The 18,011-nt window shown below is 45.6% G+C and overlaps 1 protein-coding gene across 2 annotated transcripts in view; it reads left to right on the forward strand.

Annotated features, from left to right (window-relative positions):
* The window catches only part of VPS52 (VPS52 subunit of GARP complex), a 37,686-nt gene extending 24,896 nt beyond the window's left edge, over nucleotides 1-12,790 (forward strand). For both annotated transcript variants that reach the window (XM_056540406.1, XM_056540407.1), the window contains exons 15-20: nucleotides 8,330-8,425; nucleotides 8,514-8,621; nucleotides 8,708-8,773; nucleotides 9,204-9,315; nucleotides 9,765-9,883; nucleotides 12,518-12,790. In XM_056540406.1, coding sequence (XP_056396381.1) covers nucleotides 8,330-8,425; nucleotides 8,514-8,621; nucleotides 8,708-8,773; nucleotides 9,204-9,315; nucleotides 9,765-9,883; nucleotides 12,518-12,664 — 648 coding nt within the window. In that variant the 3' untranslated portion in view covers nucleotides 12,665-12,790. The remainder of the gene's footprint in view (nucleotides 1-8,329; nucleotides 8,426-8,513; nucleotides 8,622-8,707; nucleotides 8,774-9,203; nucleotides 9,316-9,764; nucleotides 9,884-12,517) is intronic.
* Nucleotides 12,791-18,011: the final 5,221 nt, after the last annotated feature.

The following is an 18,011-nucleotide window of genomic DNA, read 5'->3' on the forward strand; positions in this document are numbered from 1 at the left end:
GAATAGTGAGTACAGCTCTGGAGTATAATACAGGATATAACTCAGGATCAGTACAGGATAAGTAATGTAATGTATGTACACAGTGATCTCACCAGCAGAATAGTGAGTACAGCTCTGGAGTATAATACAGGATATAACTCAGGATCAGTACAGGATAAGTAATGTAATGTATGTACACAGTGATCTCACCAGCAGAATAGTGAGTACAGCTCTGGAGTATAATACAAGATATAACTCAGGATCAGTACAGGATAAGTAATGTAATGTATGTACACAGTGATCTCACCAGCAGAATAGTGAGTACAGCTCTGGAGTATAATACAGGATATAACTCAGGATCAGTACAGGATAAGTAATGTAATGTATGTACACAGTGATCTCACCAGCAGAATAGTGAGTACAGCTCTGGAGTATAATACAAGATATAACTCAGGATCAGTACAGGATAAGTAATGTAATGTATGTACACAGTGACCTCACCAGCAGAATAGTGAGTACAGCTCTGGAGTATAATACAGGATATAACTCAGGATCACTACAGGATAAGTAATGTAATGTATGTACACAGTGATCTCACCAGCAGAATAGTGAGTACAGCTCTGGAGTATAATACAGGATATAACTCAGGATCAGTACAGGATAAGTAATGTAATGTATGTACACAGTGATCTCACCAGCAGAATAGTGAGTACAGCTCTGGAGTATAATACAAGATATAAATCGAGATTTTCCTAGCTTGTGACGGAAAATATTAGTTATATGAAGACAGGAGGCGAGTATCTTGCATTAATCTTTCTTTATTAATGCCCATAGCAGAAAAATTAGAACTTTCAGTTTTAATGTATTCAAAGAAAAAACTTTTCTCAACTACAACTCCCAGCAGCCCCTCTGAGGACTCTGTAGCCAATCATAGCCCAGGAGGCTCCTATAAAGGGGGCTGCTGAACCATAACTCCTCCTCTTTCTTGACTCGACGTCATAGCCGACACTGTATAGTCGATACCAACTCATTCTCGACTCCATCTCTGCATGACGGACACGAAGAACCAAACGCCACTGCACGACCAGCTTCGGGACAGACATCTTCTGGAGAACCGAACAGTAGAAAACGTCCCAACGGGGACCAGGAACAACTCAGCCGCTGACACCTAGACACCGGCGATCTTCAATATCCTGAAACCAGAAAAGAAAAGAACACCATAACAGGGTTGGGTCGGGAGGGAAGATACTCGCCTCCTGTCTTCATATAACTAATATTTTCCGTCACAAGCTAGGAAAATCTCGATTTATATATCAGACAGGAGGCTCATATCTTGCAAGTTCAAAGCTACAGCAAGAAACATATCACAGACATGACATAATGTAGAGCAGAGTTAACCCACGGTAGATAGGACCGACATGGATACATGAGACTCCGGTCTGAAATAAAAACGTCTAAAAGTCGTCTCCGACGCCCAATCCGCAGCTAAGAGCAGATCTGAAAGAGAGCCCCCAGAAGCAACAACTTTAGTGGCCATCGCTCCCCTGGAGGAATGCGCACCGAAAAGAGAGATATCTATCCCCGCCATCTCCATGGCGGACCGAACCCACCGGGCCAAAGTAGCCGATGACACCGGTAGGTGGGGTCGGACATAGGAAATGAGGAGCTGAGAGGAATCTTCTGACCGTAATCCCGCCGTCTGCGTTTCGTATGCTTGGAGGCATCGAACTACGCAGAGACGAGGATGCTCGGGGAAAAAAGGATAAAAGACCGAGTGAATTCCGGTCTTAGTCCTACGAACGACCGAAAACCGAACGCCTTCCGGCAAAAATTGACGCCTGGAGACATCCAACGCTTTCACGTCCGATATCCGTTTTATGGAAACCAGACATAAAAGGACGGTCAGCTTGAAGGATAGAAGCCGTAATGAAAGGTCGTCATTATCCGCCCAAGTGGAAAATAATTGCAGGAGCTTGGAAACATCCCAAGTGGCCTGGTACTTGGGACGCGGGGGTCGTTTAAATTTAATGCCCCTCAAGAGGCGGCACACTAGAGGGTGCTTGCCAACAGGCAGGGTGTCTACAGGACAATGGTAGGCTGATATAGCCGACCGATAGACATTAATGGAACTAAAAGATTTCCCTGCTTCAAAGGAATCCGCTAAGTAGTTGACCACTACGGGCACAGAGGCATGAATCGGATCAATCTGTCGTTGATCGCACCAACGGACCCAGAGTCTCCAGGCCGATCGATATGCCGATCGAGTCCCGGGGGCCCAGGCCAGGGCAAGGAGATCCCTAGCTGATTTTGAAAGGTCGTTATCTGACTCTGAGACCCCGAAACCAACCACGCGAGGAGAGGCAGGTTGCCCTCCAACACCAGAGGGTGGAGACCCTTGTTCGGATTGGTGAGAAGGTGAGGGAAATGAGGAAGCAACCGGGGATAGTCGATCGCCATCCCAAGAAGGAGGGGAAACCACGGTTGCGTCGGCCACCAGGGAGTTATCAACGCAATCGTCGCCCCCTGGTTCGCCACGTGAAGGAGAACCCTGGGAATCATTGGGAACGGCGGAAACGCATAATGCGTTCCCTCCGGCCAGCGTTGACGAAACGCGTCTATTGCGCAGGCCTCCGGATCCGGCCTCCAACTGTAGAAGCGGGGCAACTGATGGTTGAGGCGGGAGGCGAATAGGTCCAAGCGAAATGGACCCCAGAGTCGTTGCAACGCCAAGAAAATTGGCCGATCCAATTTCCAATCGCTGGCATCGATCAGGTAGCGGGAGTTCCAATCCGCCACCGAGTTGGAAACCCCCGGAATATATTCCGCCACTGGAATTATGTTGCGGAGAAGGCAGAAGTGCCAAAAGTCCTTTGCGATATCCGCCAGGACTTGTGACCTCGAGCCTCCCAAGCGGTTGACATATTGGACCGCTGTCACATTGTCCATGCGCAATAACACACAGCAATTGCATGCGTGTGGTAAGAAACTTCTGATGGCGAAAAAGGCCGCCAGGAGTTCCAGCGCATTGATGTGCAAAAGAGACTCTTCTGCGGACCATGTCCCTCCTGTGGAGGACGCCCCGCACCGAGCACCCCAGCCCTGCCGGCTGGCATCCGACTCTATGATGAAGTCCGGACTGGAATTGAATATGGTCTTGCCGTTCCACTCGACGGCATGTCGAAGCCACCACTGTAATTCCTCCGAGACCTCCGGACAGAGGGGTACCTCGTCCGCATATCTGAGACCTTGTCGAAGGTGCATAGCTTTTAATCTCTGGAGGGCCCGATAGTGGAGTGGGGCCGGAAAGATAGCTTGGATGGACGCCGATAGGAGGCCTACCAATCGAGCCAGGGTGCGTAGTGAAACACGACTCTTGCGAAGCACAGCCCTGATTTCTTTGCGAATGAGGGCTAGTTTGGACGTGGGAAGCCGGAGGACCGCCCGATTGGTATCTACCAGAAAGCCCAGGAACTCCATTTCCTGGGCCGGGGCGAGAACCGACTTCTCGTGATTGATCAGGAATCCCAAGGCCTGTAACAGAGAAACTGTCCACTCCATATGGGTAATGGCCTGATCTCTGGATCGAGCCATGATAAGCAGATCGTCCAGATAAATAATCATCCGTACCCCTCTGCTCCGTAGAGATGCCACCACGGGTTTCATCAGTTTGGTGAAGCACCATGGGGCGGAAGATAGGCCGAAGGGGAGGCAAGAGAATTGCCACATGCGACCTTTCCAAAGGAAGCGGAGGAACCGTTGAGACGAGGGGTGGATGGGCACGGTAAGGTAGGCGTCCTTCAAGTCCACCTTTATCAGCCAATCTCCCGGCCACAAAAGGTCCCGAAGGCAGTGGATCCCTTCCATTTTGAAGTGGCGGTACACCACATGTTGGTTCAAATTTCGGAGGTTTATCACTGGGCGGAAACCGCCTCCCTTCTTCTTGACTAAGAAGAGGTTGCTGACAAATCCCGGGGAAGATGGAAAAACTTCCACTATGGCTTTTTTGGTCAATAACTCTTGTATCTCGTTGTCTATGAGAGCAACGTTGAGAGCTGAAAATTTTATGGGGTGTGGAATTATGTCCAACTCCGGAGGGGAGTAGAACTCTATCCGGTAGCCTGTTACCGTATCCAATATCCATGCGTCTGACGTAATCGCAGACCAACCGTGGATAAAATACATCAGTCTGCCTCCTACCGGGACATGGGACTGGGGAAGGAGGGGTGTACTTACCAGTCGACGGACGGGATCGGGGGTAGCCTCTGGCACCGCGTCCTCTCCATGGCCTTCCTCTAGGAGGAAAGAACGGTGTGGGTTGCGCCATTGGAAGCGGGTAGGAGGGAGGAGCCTGAGCGTAGTGAGCTGGAGCTCTGGGTGGTGGCCTATAGTAATTTGATCGGCCGGCAGATCGGCCCCTATTTCTGCCAGCCCTGGCAAAAACCTTGGATGAGGTCCCTGACTTCTTCAAGGACGATTGGGCTTTGTCCAAGGAAGTAAATAACCCCACAAACTTGTTAATATCCTTTATGAGGGTGTCCCCGAAAAGCATGCCCTCGGCTGAGGGACCCGGTTCAGATTCCGCTAGATGGGATAGCTGGGGGTCTAATCTCATGAGGATGGACCTACGCCGCTCGGTCGCACAGGTGGTATTGGCGGCTCCGAGCATACAAATGGCCCTTTGGGCCCAACCTCTAAGCTGATTGAGATCTACTGGTTGGCTGGATGCAGCAGACTGTTCTGACAGGTCTAAGATCTTAGTCAAAGGTCCCAGAAGGTCTAGTATACGGTCTTGTATGGATTTGAAGGAGCGTTCAATGCCCTTTTTTGGGAATTTCCCATTTTTTGTCAGATACTTCATGAGTATCGGGTCAACCTCCGGGGTAACAACTACTTTCCTCGGTATGGAGGGTCTAGGGCATTCTGCCCTCAATTTATTTCTATTTGCCCTCTCTAGTGGTCTTCGGGTCCAATGTTCTACAAAGTTGGACACTTGTGGGAGAGGGGCCCAATCTCCGGAGCGAGGGTGTGAGATCGCCTCCGGGTCAAAGAATGGCTCCCCGAGGGAGTCCAAAATAGGGTCACCCTGGGTGTCAGGGTTAACGTTATTGGGTAACGTCACTGTCCCACCTTCCTCATCATTATAAGCAGACTCTGCGGAGGACTCAGAGCTAGCGGACGAATCTTCGTCAGTGGAGTCCACATATGAATCAGGCTTGGCCCGCCTAGCGGATCTGTGCCTCTTATTAGTTGTCTCCTCGAGGCCCGAGGGTCGTAGAGAGTCTGGAGGTAGTGTGGGTTGGCAGGCCCTTGTGGGGGCTGCCTGGAGCATGGATTGAACTTCCCCTGCCGGGGAGTCGTAAGCAGGCATCAAATGCTTGCGTTTGTGGGAGGATTTTCCTCTTTTAATTGTCGGATCAATGGCAAAGGCTGGCGGCCCTGAAAGGGGTGGTACCGTTTGCTGAGAACCGGATGGCAACGCAGCGGACGCCAAAGCCGCCTGAACTGATTTACTGATCAGTTCTTGGATTTGTACCGCATTCATGAATTGAGTAGCCTCGCCTGCGGATGGTAAGGCGTTTGAATTGGCTTCCTCAGACATATTTGATTAAGGCAGTAATCAGTAGATGTACTGTCAATATTTTTAAAATCAAGCACTGTACTATTGCACCCCCAGCACTGCTTGCTGTATCCTGGTATGCCCTAGTTCTAACAGGGAGATCGTCTTAGGGATGCTACCAGGGGGCCGCTAACTAGCGCCAAAGTAGGGTAAAAACCTGCTGAAAAATCCGTGGCAAGTTCAGGCTCCTTTCCTCCACACCGTACGCGCTGGACTGAGCGATGTTGTGGGAGTTACCGAGGAGGCTGAAAGCCAAGGAGCGTAGTCTCGCGAGACTACGGCTCCCCTGAGTTGTGATAGGCTGAAACGCTGCGCTTCTTGTGTGGGCCGCCCCTTAGTGCGCGTCAGACGCGCGCGAAGGCCAGGAGCGGCGGGAAAGAAGCGCGGAAGAAGGAGGGCTAAGATGGCGCCCGCTAACAGACGGGAAAAGAGCGCTGATGTGAGTAGGGAAGAAAACGCTGTCGCAACAAGTGCCGCGTTATCTGTTATTGAAAAAGGACTATAACGATAGAAGATAAATAAAAACAAAAATACAATAAAAACAAAAATACAATAAAATAGTAATACAGATGGACCTCTGATAGCCCATAAGCGGGTGCGGAGGTACCGCAACGCTAGGGACAGCAGAGGTCGACACTATTCACTAATCTCTAATAGAGACTATTAACAAACAAGGACAATATACAATCTATACTTATCTGGCTATGAGCAGAAAGAAAGAGGAGGAGTTATGGTTCAGCAGCCCCCTTTATAGGAGCCTCCTGGGCTATGATTGGCTACAGAGTCCTCAGAGGGGCTGCTGGGAGTTGTAGTTGAGAAAAGTTTTTTCTTTGAATACATTAAAACTGAAAGTTCTAATTTTTCTGCTATGGGCATTAATAAAGAAAGATTAATGCAAGATATGAGCCTCCTGTCTGATATATAACTCAGGATCAGTACAGGATAAGTAATGTAATGTATGTACACAGTGACCTCACCAGCAGAATAGTAAGTACAGCTCTGGAGTATAATACAGGATATAACAAAGGATCAGTACAGGATAAGTAATGTAATGTATGTACACAGTGATCTCACCAGCAGAATAGTGAGTACAGCTCTGGAGTATAATACAAGATATAACTCAGGATCAGTACAGGATAAGTAATGTAATGTATGTACACAGTGACCCCACCAGCAGAATAGTGAGTACAGCTATGGCGTATAATACAGGATATAACTCGGGATCAGTACAGGATAAGTAATGTAATGTATGTACACAGTGACCTCACCAGCAGAATAGTGAGTACAGCTCTGGAGTATAATACAGGATATAACTCAGGATCAGTACAGGATAAGTAATGTAATGTATGTACACAGTGATCTCACCAGCAGAATAGTGAGTACAGCTCTGGAGTATAATACAAGATATAACTCAGGATCAGTACAGGATAAGTAATGTAATGTATGTACACAGTGACCTCACCAGCAGAATAGTGAGTACAGCTCTGGAGTATAATACAGGATATAACTCAGGATCACTACAGGATAAGTAATGTAATGTATGTACACAGTGACCTCACCAGCAGAATAGTGAGTACAGCTCTGGAGTATAATACAGGATATAACTCAGGATCAGTACAGGATAAGTAATGTAATGTATGTACACAGTGACCTCACCAGCAGAATAGTGAGTACAACTCTGGGGTATAATACAGGATATAACTCATGATCATTACAGGATAAGTAATGTAATGTATGTACACAGTGACCTCACCAGCAGAATAGTGAGTACAGCTCTGGAGTATAATACAGGATATAACTCAGGATCAGTACAGGATAAATAATGTAATGTATGTACAGAGTGATCTCACCAGCAGAATAGTGAGTACAGCTCTGGAGTATAATACAGGATATAACTCAGGATCAGTACAGGATAAGTAATGTAATGTATGTACACAGTGATCTCACCAGCAGAATAGTGAGTACAGCTCTGGAGTATAATACAGGATATAACTCAGGATCAGTACAGGATAAGTAATGTAATGTATGTACACAGTGACCTCACCAGCAGAATAGTGAGTACAGCTCTGGAGTATAATACAGGATATAACTCAGGATCAGTACAGGATAAGTAATGTAATGTATGTACACAGTGATCTCACCAGCAGAATAGTGAGTACAGCTCTGGAGTATAATACAGGATATAACTCAGGATCAGTACAGGATAAGTAATGTAATGGATGTACACAGTGACCTCACCAGCAGAATAGTGAGTACAGCTCTGGAGTATAATACAGGATATAACTCAGGATCAGTACAGGATAAGTAATGTAATGTATGTACACAGTGACCCCACCAGCAGAATAGTGAGTACAGCTCTGGAGTATAATACAGGATATAACTCAGGATCAGTACAGGATAAGTAATGTAATGTATGTACACAGTGACCCCACCAGCAGAATAGTGAGTACAGCTCTGGAGTATAATACAGGATATAACTCAGGATCAGTACAGGATAAGTAATGTAATGTATGTACACAGTGACCTCACCAGCAGAATAGTGAGTACAGCTCTGGAGTATAATACAGGATATAACTCAGGATCAGTACAGGATAAGTAATGTAATGTATATACACAGTGACCTCACCAGCAGAATAGTGAGTGCAGCTCTGGAGTATAATACAGGATCAGTACAGGGTAATGTATTGTAATGTAAAATATTATATATTTAAGATTTCTCTGTCTCGCTCACAGATAACAAGACGTTATGCGGAGTTCTCCTCGGCCATTGTTAGCATAAACCAGACATTTCCAAACGAGAAGACGAACGTCCTCCTGGGCCATCTGCAGGTACAGATTATTGATTATATATATATATATATGGTGTTGGGATATAGGGATATAGCAAATCTCCAATTCCTTCCTCGTGTTACTTCAGTCGGAGGTGGAGAACTTTGTCCTGAGGATGGCGGCTGAATTCTCGTCTCGGAAGGAGCAGCTCATCTTCCTGATCAATAACTACGACATGATGCTCGGCGTCCTCATGGTGAGTGCCGGGCGTCCTGATACTCCTCTTCTTATGCCTCCCCTCTGGCTCCATCCATCATTGCTCTCCCTGTCGTTTATTTAAAGGAACGGGCGTCTTCTGACAGTAAAGAGGTGGAAAGTTTCCAGCAGCTCCTGACGGCGCGGACCCAGGTCAGCTCTTTATTAGGCTAATGCAGTCATTCCCAACAAGGGTGCCTCCAGCTGTTGCAAAACTACAACTCCCAGCATGTCCGGACAGCCGTTGGCTGTCCGGGCATGCTGGGAGTTGTAGTTTTGCAACAGCAGGAGGCACCCTGGTTCAGTTACACTGCTCTAGCATTATTATATCCACTACCTGCAGCTGCCACTAGGGGGAGCTGACTGCATACAGATGTATACAGCTCCCATTCTACTATCCCTTCCCAGTCACAGGATGGTTTTTACATTGTAGCAGCCTGTGGCTGTTCTCCCCATGTCCGTCAATGTGTGCCTCCAGCTGTTGCAAAACTATTACTCCGGGCATGCTGTGAGTTGTAGTTTTGCCACAGCTGGAGGCACCCTGGTTGGAATACACTGGGCTAATGTATCCTCTCTACATCAGGAGTTCATAGAAGAGATCCTGTCTCCATCTTTCGGGGGAATGATCGCCTTCGTAAAAGAATCGGAAGCTCTTATAGAGAAGGGGCAGCAGGATCGGCTGAGGAGCGAGGAAGGTGGGTGACGCCATGATACCTACCGTCTATATTAGGAGAGGGAATCTGCCATTAAAAGGGGTATTCCAGGAAAAAGCTTTTTTTTTTTTTATTTCTTTTTTTTTTTTTATATATCATCTGGTTCCAGAAAGTTGAACAGATTTTTAAATTACTTCTGTTAAAAAAAATCTTAATCCTTCCAATAATTATCAGCTGCTGAAGTTGAGTTGTTGTTTTCTGTCTGACAACAGTGCTCTCTGCTGACATCTCTGCTTGTCTCGGGAACTGCACAGAGTAGAAGAGGTTTGCTATGGGGATTTGCTTCTACTCGGGACAGTTCCCGAGACACGTGTCATCAGACTCAACTCAACAGCTCATAAGTACTGAAAGGATTAAGGTTTTTTAATAGAAGTAATTTACAAATCTGTTTAACTTTCTGGCGCCAGTTGATATATATATATTTCTTTCAGCTCGCGTGGCTCTTCTGGTGCGAGGCTTCTCTTCCACGTGGAAACAGGCGGTAGAAATGCTGAGTCAGGACGTCATGAGGTCGTTCACCAACTTCAAGAATGGCACCAGCATAATACAGGTACAATATGGACCTGATGGGGGCCTCTTCATGGGGTTATTAAAGGGGTACTCTGCTGCTCGAACTGTTCCGAACGCTGGAGTCTGCACCGGGAGCTCGTGACATCATAGCCCCACCCCCTCAATCCAAGTCTATGGTAGGGGGCGTGACTGCCGTCACGCCCCCTCCTATAGACTTGCATTGAGGGGAGGGGCATGATGTCATGAGGGGGCGGGGCTATGACATCACGAGCTGCCAGCTCTAGCGTTCTGAACAGTTTGTTCCAAATGCTGAGCAGCGAAGTATCTCTTTAAGGATTAGGAAAACAGAGCTAACTTCTTCCAAAACCAGCACTACTACCAGTCAGGTTGTGTGTGGTAATGCAGCACAGTTACAGTCAATTGAATTGTAATACCACCTGAGGACAGGGAGGCGCTGTTTTTGGAAGAAATAAGCTCTGGTATTCTGCTCCTGGATAACACCCTTTAACAGGTAACTGACACTTATTTGGATGGACACAGTGTTATTTTCCATCCCCCCCCCCCCCATTCTTCCCTCAGCACCCGTCACCCTCCCTTTGGGGTCTGTATACTTCTTTTAAAACTCCCCAATCAATGAATATTTATGCCGGTTTTTTTTTTTTAACTCCTCCTAAGGTTATGTTCACATGACGCAATTTCAATGGGATTTTGCAGCAGATGTTACTGCTACGGAAATTCCAATTGATGTCATTTTTGTGAGGTTTTACTACTTACAAAAAATTAAAAACTCAGTACGAAAAAAAAAAAGTCTTTAAACCTGCCCTCTTCTGATCTGATTACTTTTTTTTTTTACTTTTCCATCTATTGACGATGGCTCATTTTTTGCGGCACCATTTTGGTGCCAATGGGACTTGGCTCATTATTAAAAACTTTTTCTGGAATGTAATTTAAAAAAAATATATATATATATTTTTTAGCTTACCGTATTTATCAGCATATAACAAGCATTTTTTAAGTTAAAATTTTTTGCTTAAAAAGGGGTACTCCAGTGGAAAACATTTTTTTAAATCAACTGGTGCCAGAAAGTTAAACAGATTTGTAAATTACTTCTATTAAAAAATCTTAATCCTTCCAGTACTTTTTAGCAGCTGTATGCTACAGAGGAAATACTTTTCTTTCTGAATTTCTTTTTTGTCTTGTCCACAGTGCTCTCTGCTGAACCCTCTGTTCATATCAGGAACTGTCCAGAGCAGGAAAAAATCCCCATAGCATAACCTGTGCTTCTCTGGACAGTTCCTGATATGGACAGAGGTGTCAGCAGAGAGCACTGTGTACAAGACAAAAAAGAAATTCCTCTGTAGTATACAGCTGCTAAAAAGTACTGGAAGGATTAAGATTTTTAATAAAAGTAATTTACAAATCTGTTTAACTTTCTGGCACCAGTCGATTTAAAAAAAAAAAGTTTTTCACCGGAGTACCCCTTTAAAATCTGCGTGTTATACGCTGATAAACTCTTTCTGGCCGCTGCGGTTCAATGATTTAAAGCGTCCATCATTGCGCACAGCGACAGCGCAGGACGCCGCCGGAGCCTGCAGAAGCGCGCCCCAGGACAGGTAAATATGAAAGCCAGGGATGGGGGGAAGGAATCAGGCGACTGCGGTGGGACACTTGCCCCACAGAAGCCCCTGCAGTTACCGCAGGGGACAGAGTTTATCGCCCCCTCATTTTAACAAGGGTATTTGGGTTAATAACCTTTTGTACCCAAATTTCCTTTGAAAAATGAGGGTGCGTGGTATACCCCGATAAATACGGTATTTATTTTTAATTTCTTTTAAAAAAAAGATTTTTTTAAATTTTGGGATGTAATTTAGTTAGTTAATTAGTTGGTAGCAAAAAAATTTTTTTGTTTTTTTTAGGTTTAGACCAGTGTTTCCCAACCAGGGTGCCTCCAGCTGTTGCAAAACTACAATTCCCAGCATGCCCGGACAGCCGAAGGCTGTCCGGGTATGCTGGGAGTTGTAGTTTTGCAACAGCTGGAGGCACCCTGGTAAGGAACTCTAATTTGAAAATCCAGGAAACACTCCTCCGTTCTATATTCAATGACCATCGTGCGCTGTAAAAAAGGAATATCGGCGGTCAATAAGGGGTTAAAAAAAAAAAAGGCGCACCCAGTCCCCATCAAAAGCTGGAAGGGTTACTCCGCTCCCCAGCATCCGGAACACTGAGTTCCCAACGCTGTGTGCGGGCTTCCGTGTTCACGACCGCCCCCCTTGTGACGTCACGTCCCGCCCCCTCAATGAAAGTCTATGGGAAGAGGATGCGACGGCCGTCACGCCACCTCCCATAGACTTGCATTGAGGGGGGCGGGACGTGACGTGACAAGGGGGGCGGTCGTGAACACAGAAGCCCGCGCACAGCGTTGGGAACTCAATGTTCCGGCTGCTGGGTAGCGGAGTAACCCTTTAAGTGCAACCATAGTATGGCATCTAAAAACAGGTCTAACGACAGCACTCCAAATCGTGGTACTGATCTGTGTACGTCCTGAAATACTCTGCGCTGCTGACAATACTTTGCTGTTCATCAGTAGATCTGACCCCCCCTGGTGGTTATAGAGCGACTCGCAGCTAAAACGTCACATACTGCGATTTTACCGATCCCGTTTTCTGTCCTGCAGGGGGCGCTCACGCAGCTGATCCAGTACTATCACCGATTCCATAAGATCCTCTCCCAGCCCCCGCTCAGGAATCTTCCGGTTTGCTCAGAATTAATAAATCTTCATCATCTGATGGTCGAGCTCAAGAAACATAAACCGAACTTCTGAGGCGTCTGGATGGTCACGCAATGTATCATAGGATCTACACTACCGTCTCGTGTGCAATGTCTTCTATTGTTTTTAAATTAATTTAAAATGGTAAATGTGTCCCTAATAAAGTAAAAGTACTCCGCACTCAGACTCTTATTGTTACCCCGATTGGCTGAGTGGGCACTCACCCCTCTCTCTCTGAAGCATTCCGGGGACTGGTAAGTAGCCAGGCTAATATAGGAGATCAGACACTTATCCCAAAGCCTGTTGATAGGGGATGAGGTAGGTTCGCTGGAGTGCCCCTTTAAACCCCATAGGGGATTTTTATATGCAATCATTAGATTAACACGGAATAATTCTATATTACACAATGTTATCGGCGATCTACTGATAGAGTCTGCACCAGCAGATCAGTCAGGGACATGTAGGTTCCTCCGACAGGCATGCAAACTGATCGGACCCCCGAAAAACAGTTTCTTTAAAAGGGGAACTCCGGTGCTCCAGCATTCTGAACATTTTGTTCATAACACTCGGAGGCAGTGTTCGTGACGCCATGCCCCCCTCCCATAGACATGAATGGAGGGGGCGTGGCCATGATGACATAATCACTGCCACAGGAACCTGTGCTGGGGGGGTACCGCAGTCAACATAATTTGGATAGGGGATAAGATGTCTAGCAGCAGAGTACCCCTTTAAAGGGGTACCGTATATACTAGAGTATAAGCCGAACCGAGTATAAGCAGAGACACCGAATTTTACCACAAAAAAACCTGGGAAAACATTGACTCGAGTATAAGCCTAGGGTGGGAAATGCAGCCATAGGCATTGTAGTTACTAACTGCAACACCCAGCATGCCCTGATACAACCTATGGCTCTGCAGCTGACCCAAAACTACAACACCCAGCATGCCCTGATACAACCTATGGCTCTGCAGCTGACCCAAAACTACAACACCCAGCATGCCCTGATACAACCTATGGCTCTGCAGCTGACCCAAAACTACAACACCCAGCATGCCCTGATACACTATATAATATGAATAGGTTGTGGTGCCACATGTTGAGAGTTGTAGTTTTGGGTCACCTACAGAGCTATAGGCTGCATCAAGACATGCTGGGCGTTGCAGTTACTAACTACAACGCCCAGCATGCCCTAAAACAGCCTGTGCACCTGGCCCAAACCTAAAACTCGTGTTGTACCATAATAAGATTTCTAAATCAAACATTCTCAGAAGGCTTGTCATCCCTTTATATGGTAATTATAAACACAATAAATTGGGGAGGGCAACAACACAAACAGAACACTACTGTGTGTGCCCAAAGGGTACTAAAGCCCTCATGAGTCCCTCACCTCCTAAAACTTTAAAGGGGTACTCCACCCATAGACATCTTATCCCCTATACAAAATGATCTGCGATAAGATGTCTGAACCCAGCGGTGGGACCCCCGCGATCTCTGAGCAGCATCCGGCATTAGTTTAGAACATTGGGTGCGGGTGGCGGGGTTGTTACATCACGGCCACACCCCCTCTATGAAAGTCACAATTCCATCGCCGCTTCAAGGTCATAAATCAGTGAATAGGAGTGCTAAGGGGGTAGTCCAGGGAATTTAACTTTTTAGCAAGTTTGAGTAAATTTAAACTTTCCATGAAGTCCTGCAGCAGCACATCGAAACGGATATAAGCAGCAATAAGAAGGGGCGGGAACTACACAACTGCTCCCTCTCTAGCACACGTCTTCCATAGGACGCCTCATTGTTGGCCAGGACATCCAGATGATGGCTTTCTATATTATAGGCACTGAGGGAGATTTATCAAGACTTGTCCTGAGGAAAAGTTGTCCAGCTGCCCATAGCAACCAATCAGATTTCTTCTTTCATTTTTAACAAGGTCTCTGCAAAATGAAAGAAGCGATCTGATTGGTTGCTATGGGCAACTTTTCCTTTGCACAGTTTTTGATAAATCTCCCCCTAGATCGCCTACAAAAGATAGGGTTTACATATACAATCATAAAAACATCCTAGTCTTTCTAGACCCCTATAACCCCTTTATGACACATGAAGGATCTAGTCTGTCATTGTGGCATTAAACGGGTACTCCACTAGCCAGCGTTCAGAACATTTAGTTCCGTACACTGTTAGTTCCGTACATTTAGTTCCGCCCCCTCAATGCAATTCTATGGGAGGGGGCGTGATGACCGTCATGCCCCCTCCCATAGGCTTGCATTGAGGGGCGGAGCGTGATGTCACACGGGGGTGGAGGCGTGACGTCACACGTCGCTGGCCCTGTGGTCGCCGGTAATCAGACCCGGAGCGAACACGCTCCGGGGACTGATTTTAACTGGGGTGCAGCGTGCAAGATCACAGGGGTCCCCAGCGGCGGGACCCCCCGCGATCAGGCATCTTATCCTCTTTGGATAGGGGATAAGATGTCTAAGTGCCGGAGTACCCCTTTAAGGATGAGGGGGGGGGGAGGGTTGGGCATTCTACTATAGAGGTAGTCGGAGGGCTTACCTCTTCCTCCTCGTCTTTTGTGGCTCTGCATATAATACAGCCTGTCTGCAGCAGGCTCTACCAATGGAGTGCAGATTACGCTATAGAATGGCCTTGATCTGTAATTAAAAGGGGTACTCCGGTGAAAACCTTTTTTCTTTTAAATCAACTGGTGGCAGAAAGTTAAACATATTTGTAAATTACTTCTATTAAAAAATCTTAATCCTTCCTGTACTTATTAGCTGCTGAATACTACAGAGGAAATTCTTTTCTTTTTGGAACACAGAGCTCTCTGCTGACATCATGAGCACAGTTCTCTCTGCTGATGTTATTATAATAATAATAACACTTTATTTATTGTCCTTAGTGGGATTTGAACCCAAGTCCCCAGCACTGCAAGGCAGCAGTGCTAACCACTGAGTCAACATGCTGCCTTTAGCATACAGCTGCTATGCATGGTTGCTAAAATGGACAGAGATGTCAGCAGAGAGCACTGTGCTCGTGATGTCATCAGTGTTCCAAAAAGAAAGGAATTTCCTCTGTAGCATTCAGCAGCTAATAAGTACTGGAAGGATTAAGATTTTTTAATAGAAGTCATTTACAAATATGTTTAACTTTCTGCCACCAGTTGATTTAAAAGAAAAAAGGTTTTCACCGGAGTACCCCTTTAAGTCCCTTAAGTGGACCAATAAAAGTGTTTAAAAAAAAAAGTGCCCCAAACTGAAAAAGGTTGAAAAAAAAAACATTGCTTTAGGTCATAAAGACATTACGGACCAATAGTAGACCCTCTAGGGCAGTGTTTCTCTACCAGGGTGTCTCCAGCTGTTTCAAAACTACAACTCCCAGCATGCCCGGACAGCCAACGGCTGTCCGGGCATGCTGGGAGTTGTAGTTTTGCAACAGCTGGAGGCACCCGGGTTGGGAAACACTGTTCTCGGGTTAAGGGAAATCTCCTGTGCATGGTGTAACAAGATCCCACTCTGGACTGATCTCTTAAAATCTATTTTTCGGTAAAGGGCTTAAAGTAGACACCTTTTAGGGTCTATTTACACATACAGTATCCTGCATATTTGATGCACACGATTTTCTGCTGTAAACTAAACTAAATGACTTCAAATCCTGCGCCTCAGATCTGCTTAGGATACTGTATATACGCCATTAGGGTCTTTTCACACGTACACGTTAACACGGGCGGATTACCTGCAGAATTTCCACAGCATATTTGGTGCAGAAAATCTGCAGCTGATTATGCTAAGGCTAAGTTTTGACTTTTTTTTTTATTTTTTTATATTTTTTTGAAAAACACACATAAAAAAAAAAAAAAAAAAAGCCAGTGCAATTCCCTGCGACTCGTGTTTTTTCATTTATGTGGAAATTGCAGTTTTTGTGGCCCCTGGGCACTTTTTCCAGCCTTTACAGGGAACAGACCCTTTTTTTCCACAGGTGAAAAAAAGGCAAAAAAAAAAAAGCCAACTGCAAAACCCACAAACAACGCCATAGGCTCAACATGCTGCAATTTGGAAAAACTGCCAAGGAGCTAAAAAAATAAAAAATAAATAAATTTAAAAAATTGTGAAAAAACACGAAAAAAAAAAAAAAACCCAAGTGGATTTTTTTTTTTTGCGATTTCTCATTCATTTACATCTAACATCTGGCCGCAGCAAATTTTTGACTGAAAAAACGCCATGCGGCAGATATGGCATTTTTCTTAGCGTTTTTTTTTTTTTTTTTTTGCACAAAACCACCAAGTCGAAACTTAGCCTAACAGTCACTTCAATGGGTCAGAAGAAAATGAGTAATAGAGGCAGATTTGCAGATTTTAATAAGAAGTCAATGGTAGCAAAATCTGCTGCAGCAAATACGCTGGTAATCCGTGATCGTCCGTGTGAATTTACCCTGCGGCAGCAGCGGGAAATACGCTGTGTATTCCTCGCTCACTATATACGCTGCCACCGGAAAGCCCTGTATGTATATAGTGAGAGAGGAATATGCAGCGTAATTCCAGCTGCTGCCGCAAATTTTGCGCAGCGTGAAATACGCTGCGTATATGCCAGATGGGAACGCACCCTAAAAGGTGTAATTCTCTCCATTTACGCTCAGTTGCAGAATTTGTTCTCCTACAGTCAGTTTATCAAATCGTTTCAGTGCTTCTAAAAACTTAAAGGAGAACTCTAGTCAAAACTAACTCATCCCCTAGGATAAGGAAAGGGGATAAGTAGCTGGACGGACGCCCGTGATCTCCGGAATGTGACCCCCGAGTCTCTTAGTGAGTAGCGCACGTCAGCTACTGGTGGACGTCACCCGCTCCATTTATTTCTATGGGAGCCAATGATGCCCAAGTGCTGTACTCGGGTCTCTTCGGAGCCCCCATAGAAATGTATGGAGCGTGTGCCATCTGCAGCACACGCTCCACACTGAGTGCCGGGTTCCGTTTTGGAGATCTTGTGGGTCCCAGCAGTCGGATCAGCTACTTATCCTGTGGATAGCAGATAAGTTAGTTTTGGCTAGAGTTCTCCTTTAAGCCCTACCTGACAAACTTCATCACCATCCTGGTACTTGTCCATTGACCTCATTAAAACTTACATTTTTAGGTGTGTGTATATATATATATATATATATATATATATATATATATATATATATATATATATACACAGTGGTCCCTCAAGTTACAATATTAATTGGTTCCGGGTCGACCATTGTATGTTGAAACCATTGTATGTTGAGACCAGAACTCTATGGAAATCTGGTAATTGGTTCTGAAGCCACCAAAATTGTCATGCAAAAAAATTAGGAAAAAGTGAGAATTAAAGAAAAATAATTAGATAACTAATATAGATAAAGCAAATCCTTACATATAAAAGTAAGAAAGATC

Source organism: Hyla sarda, chromosome 9 (genome assembly GCF_029499605.1).
Source record: "Hyla sarda isolate aHylSar1 chromosome 9, aHylSar1.hap1, whole genome shotgun sequence".
In the NCBI taxonomy this organism is placed as follows: Eukaryota; Metazoa; Chordata; class Amphibia; order Anura; family Hylidae; genus Hyla; species Hyla sarda.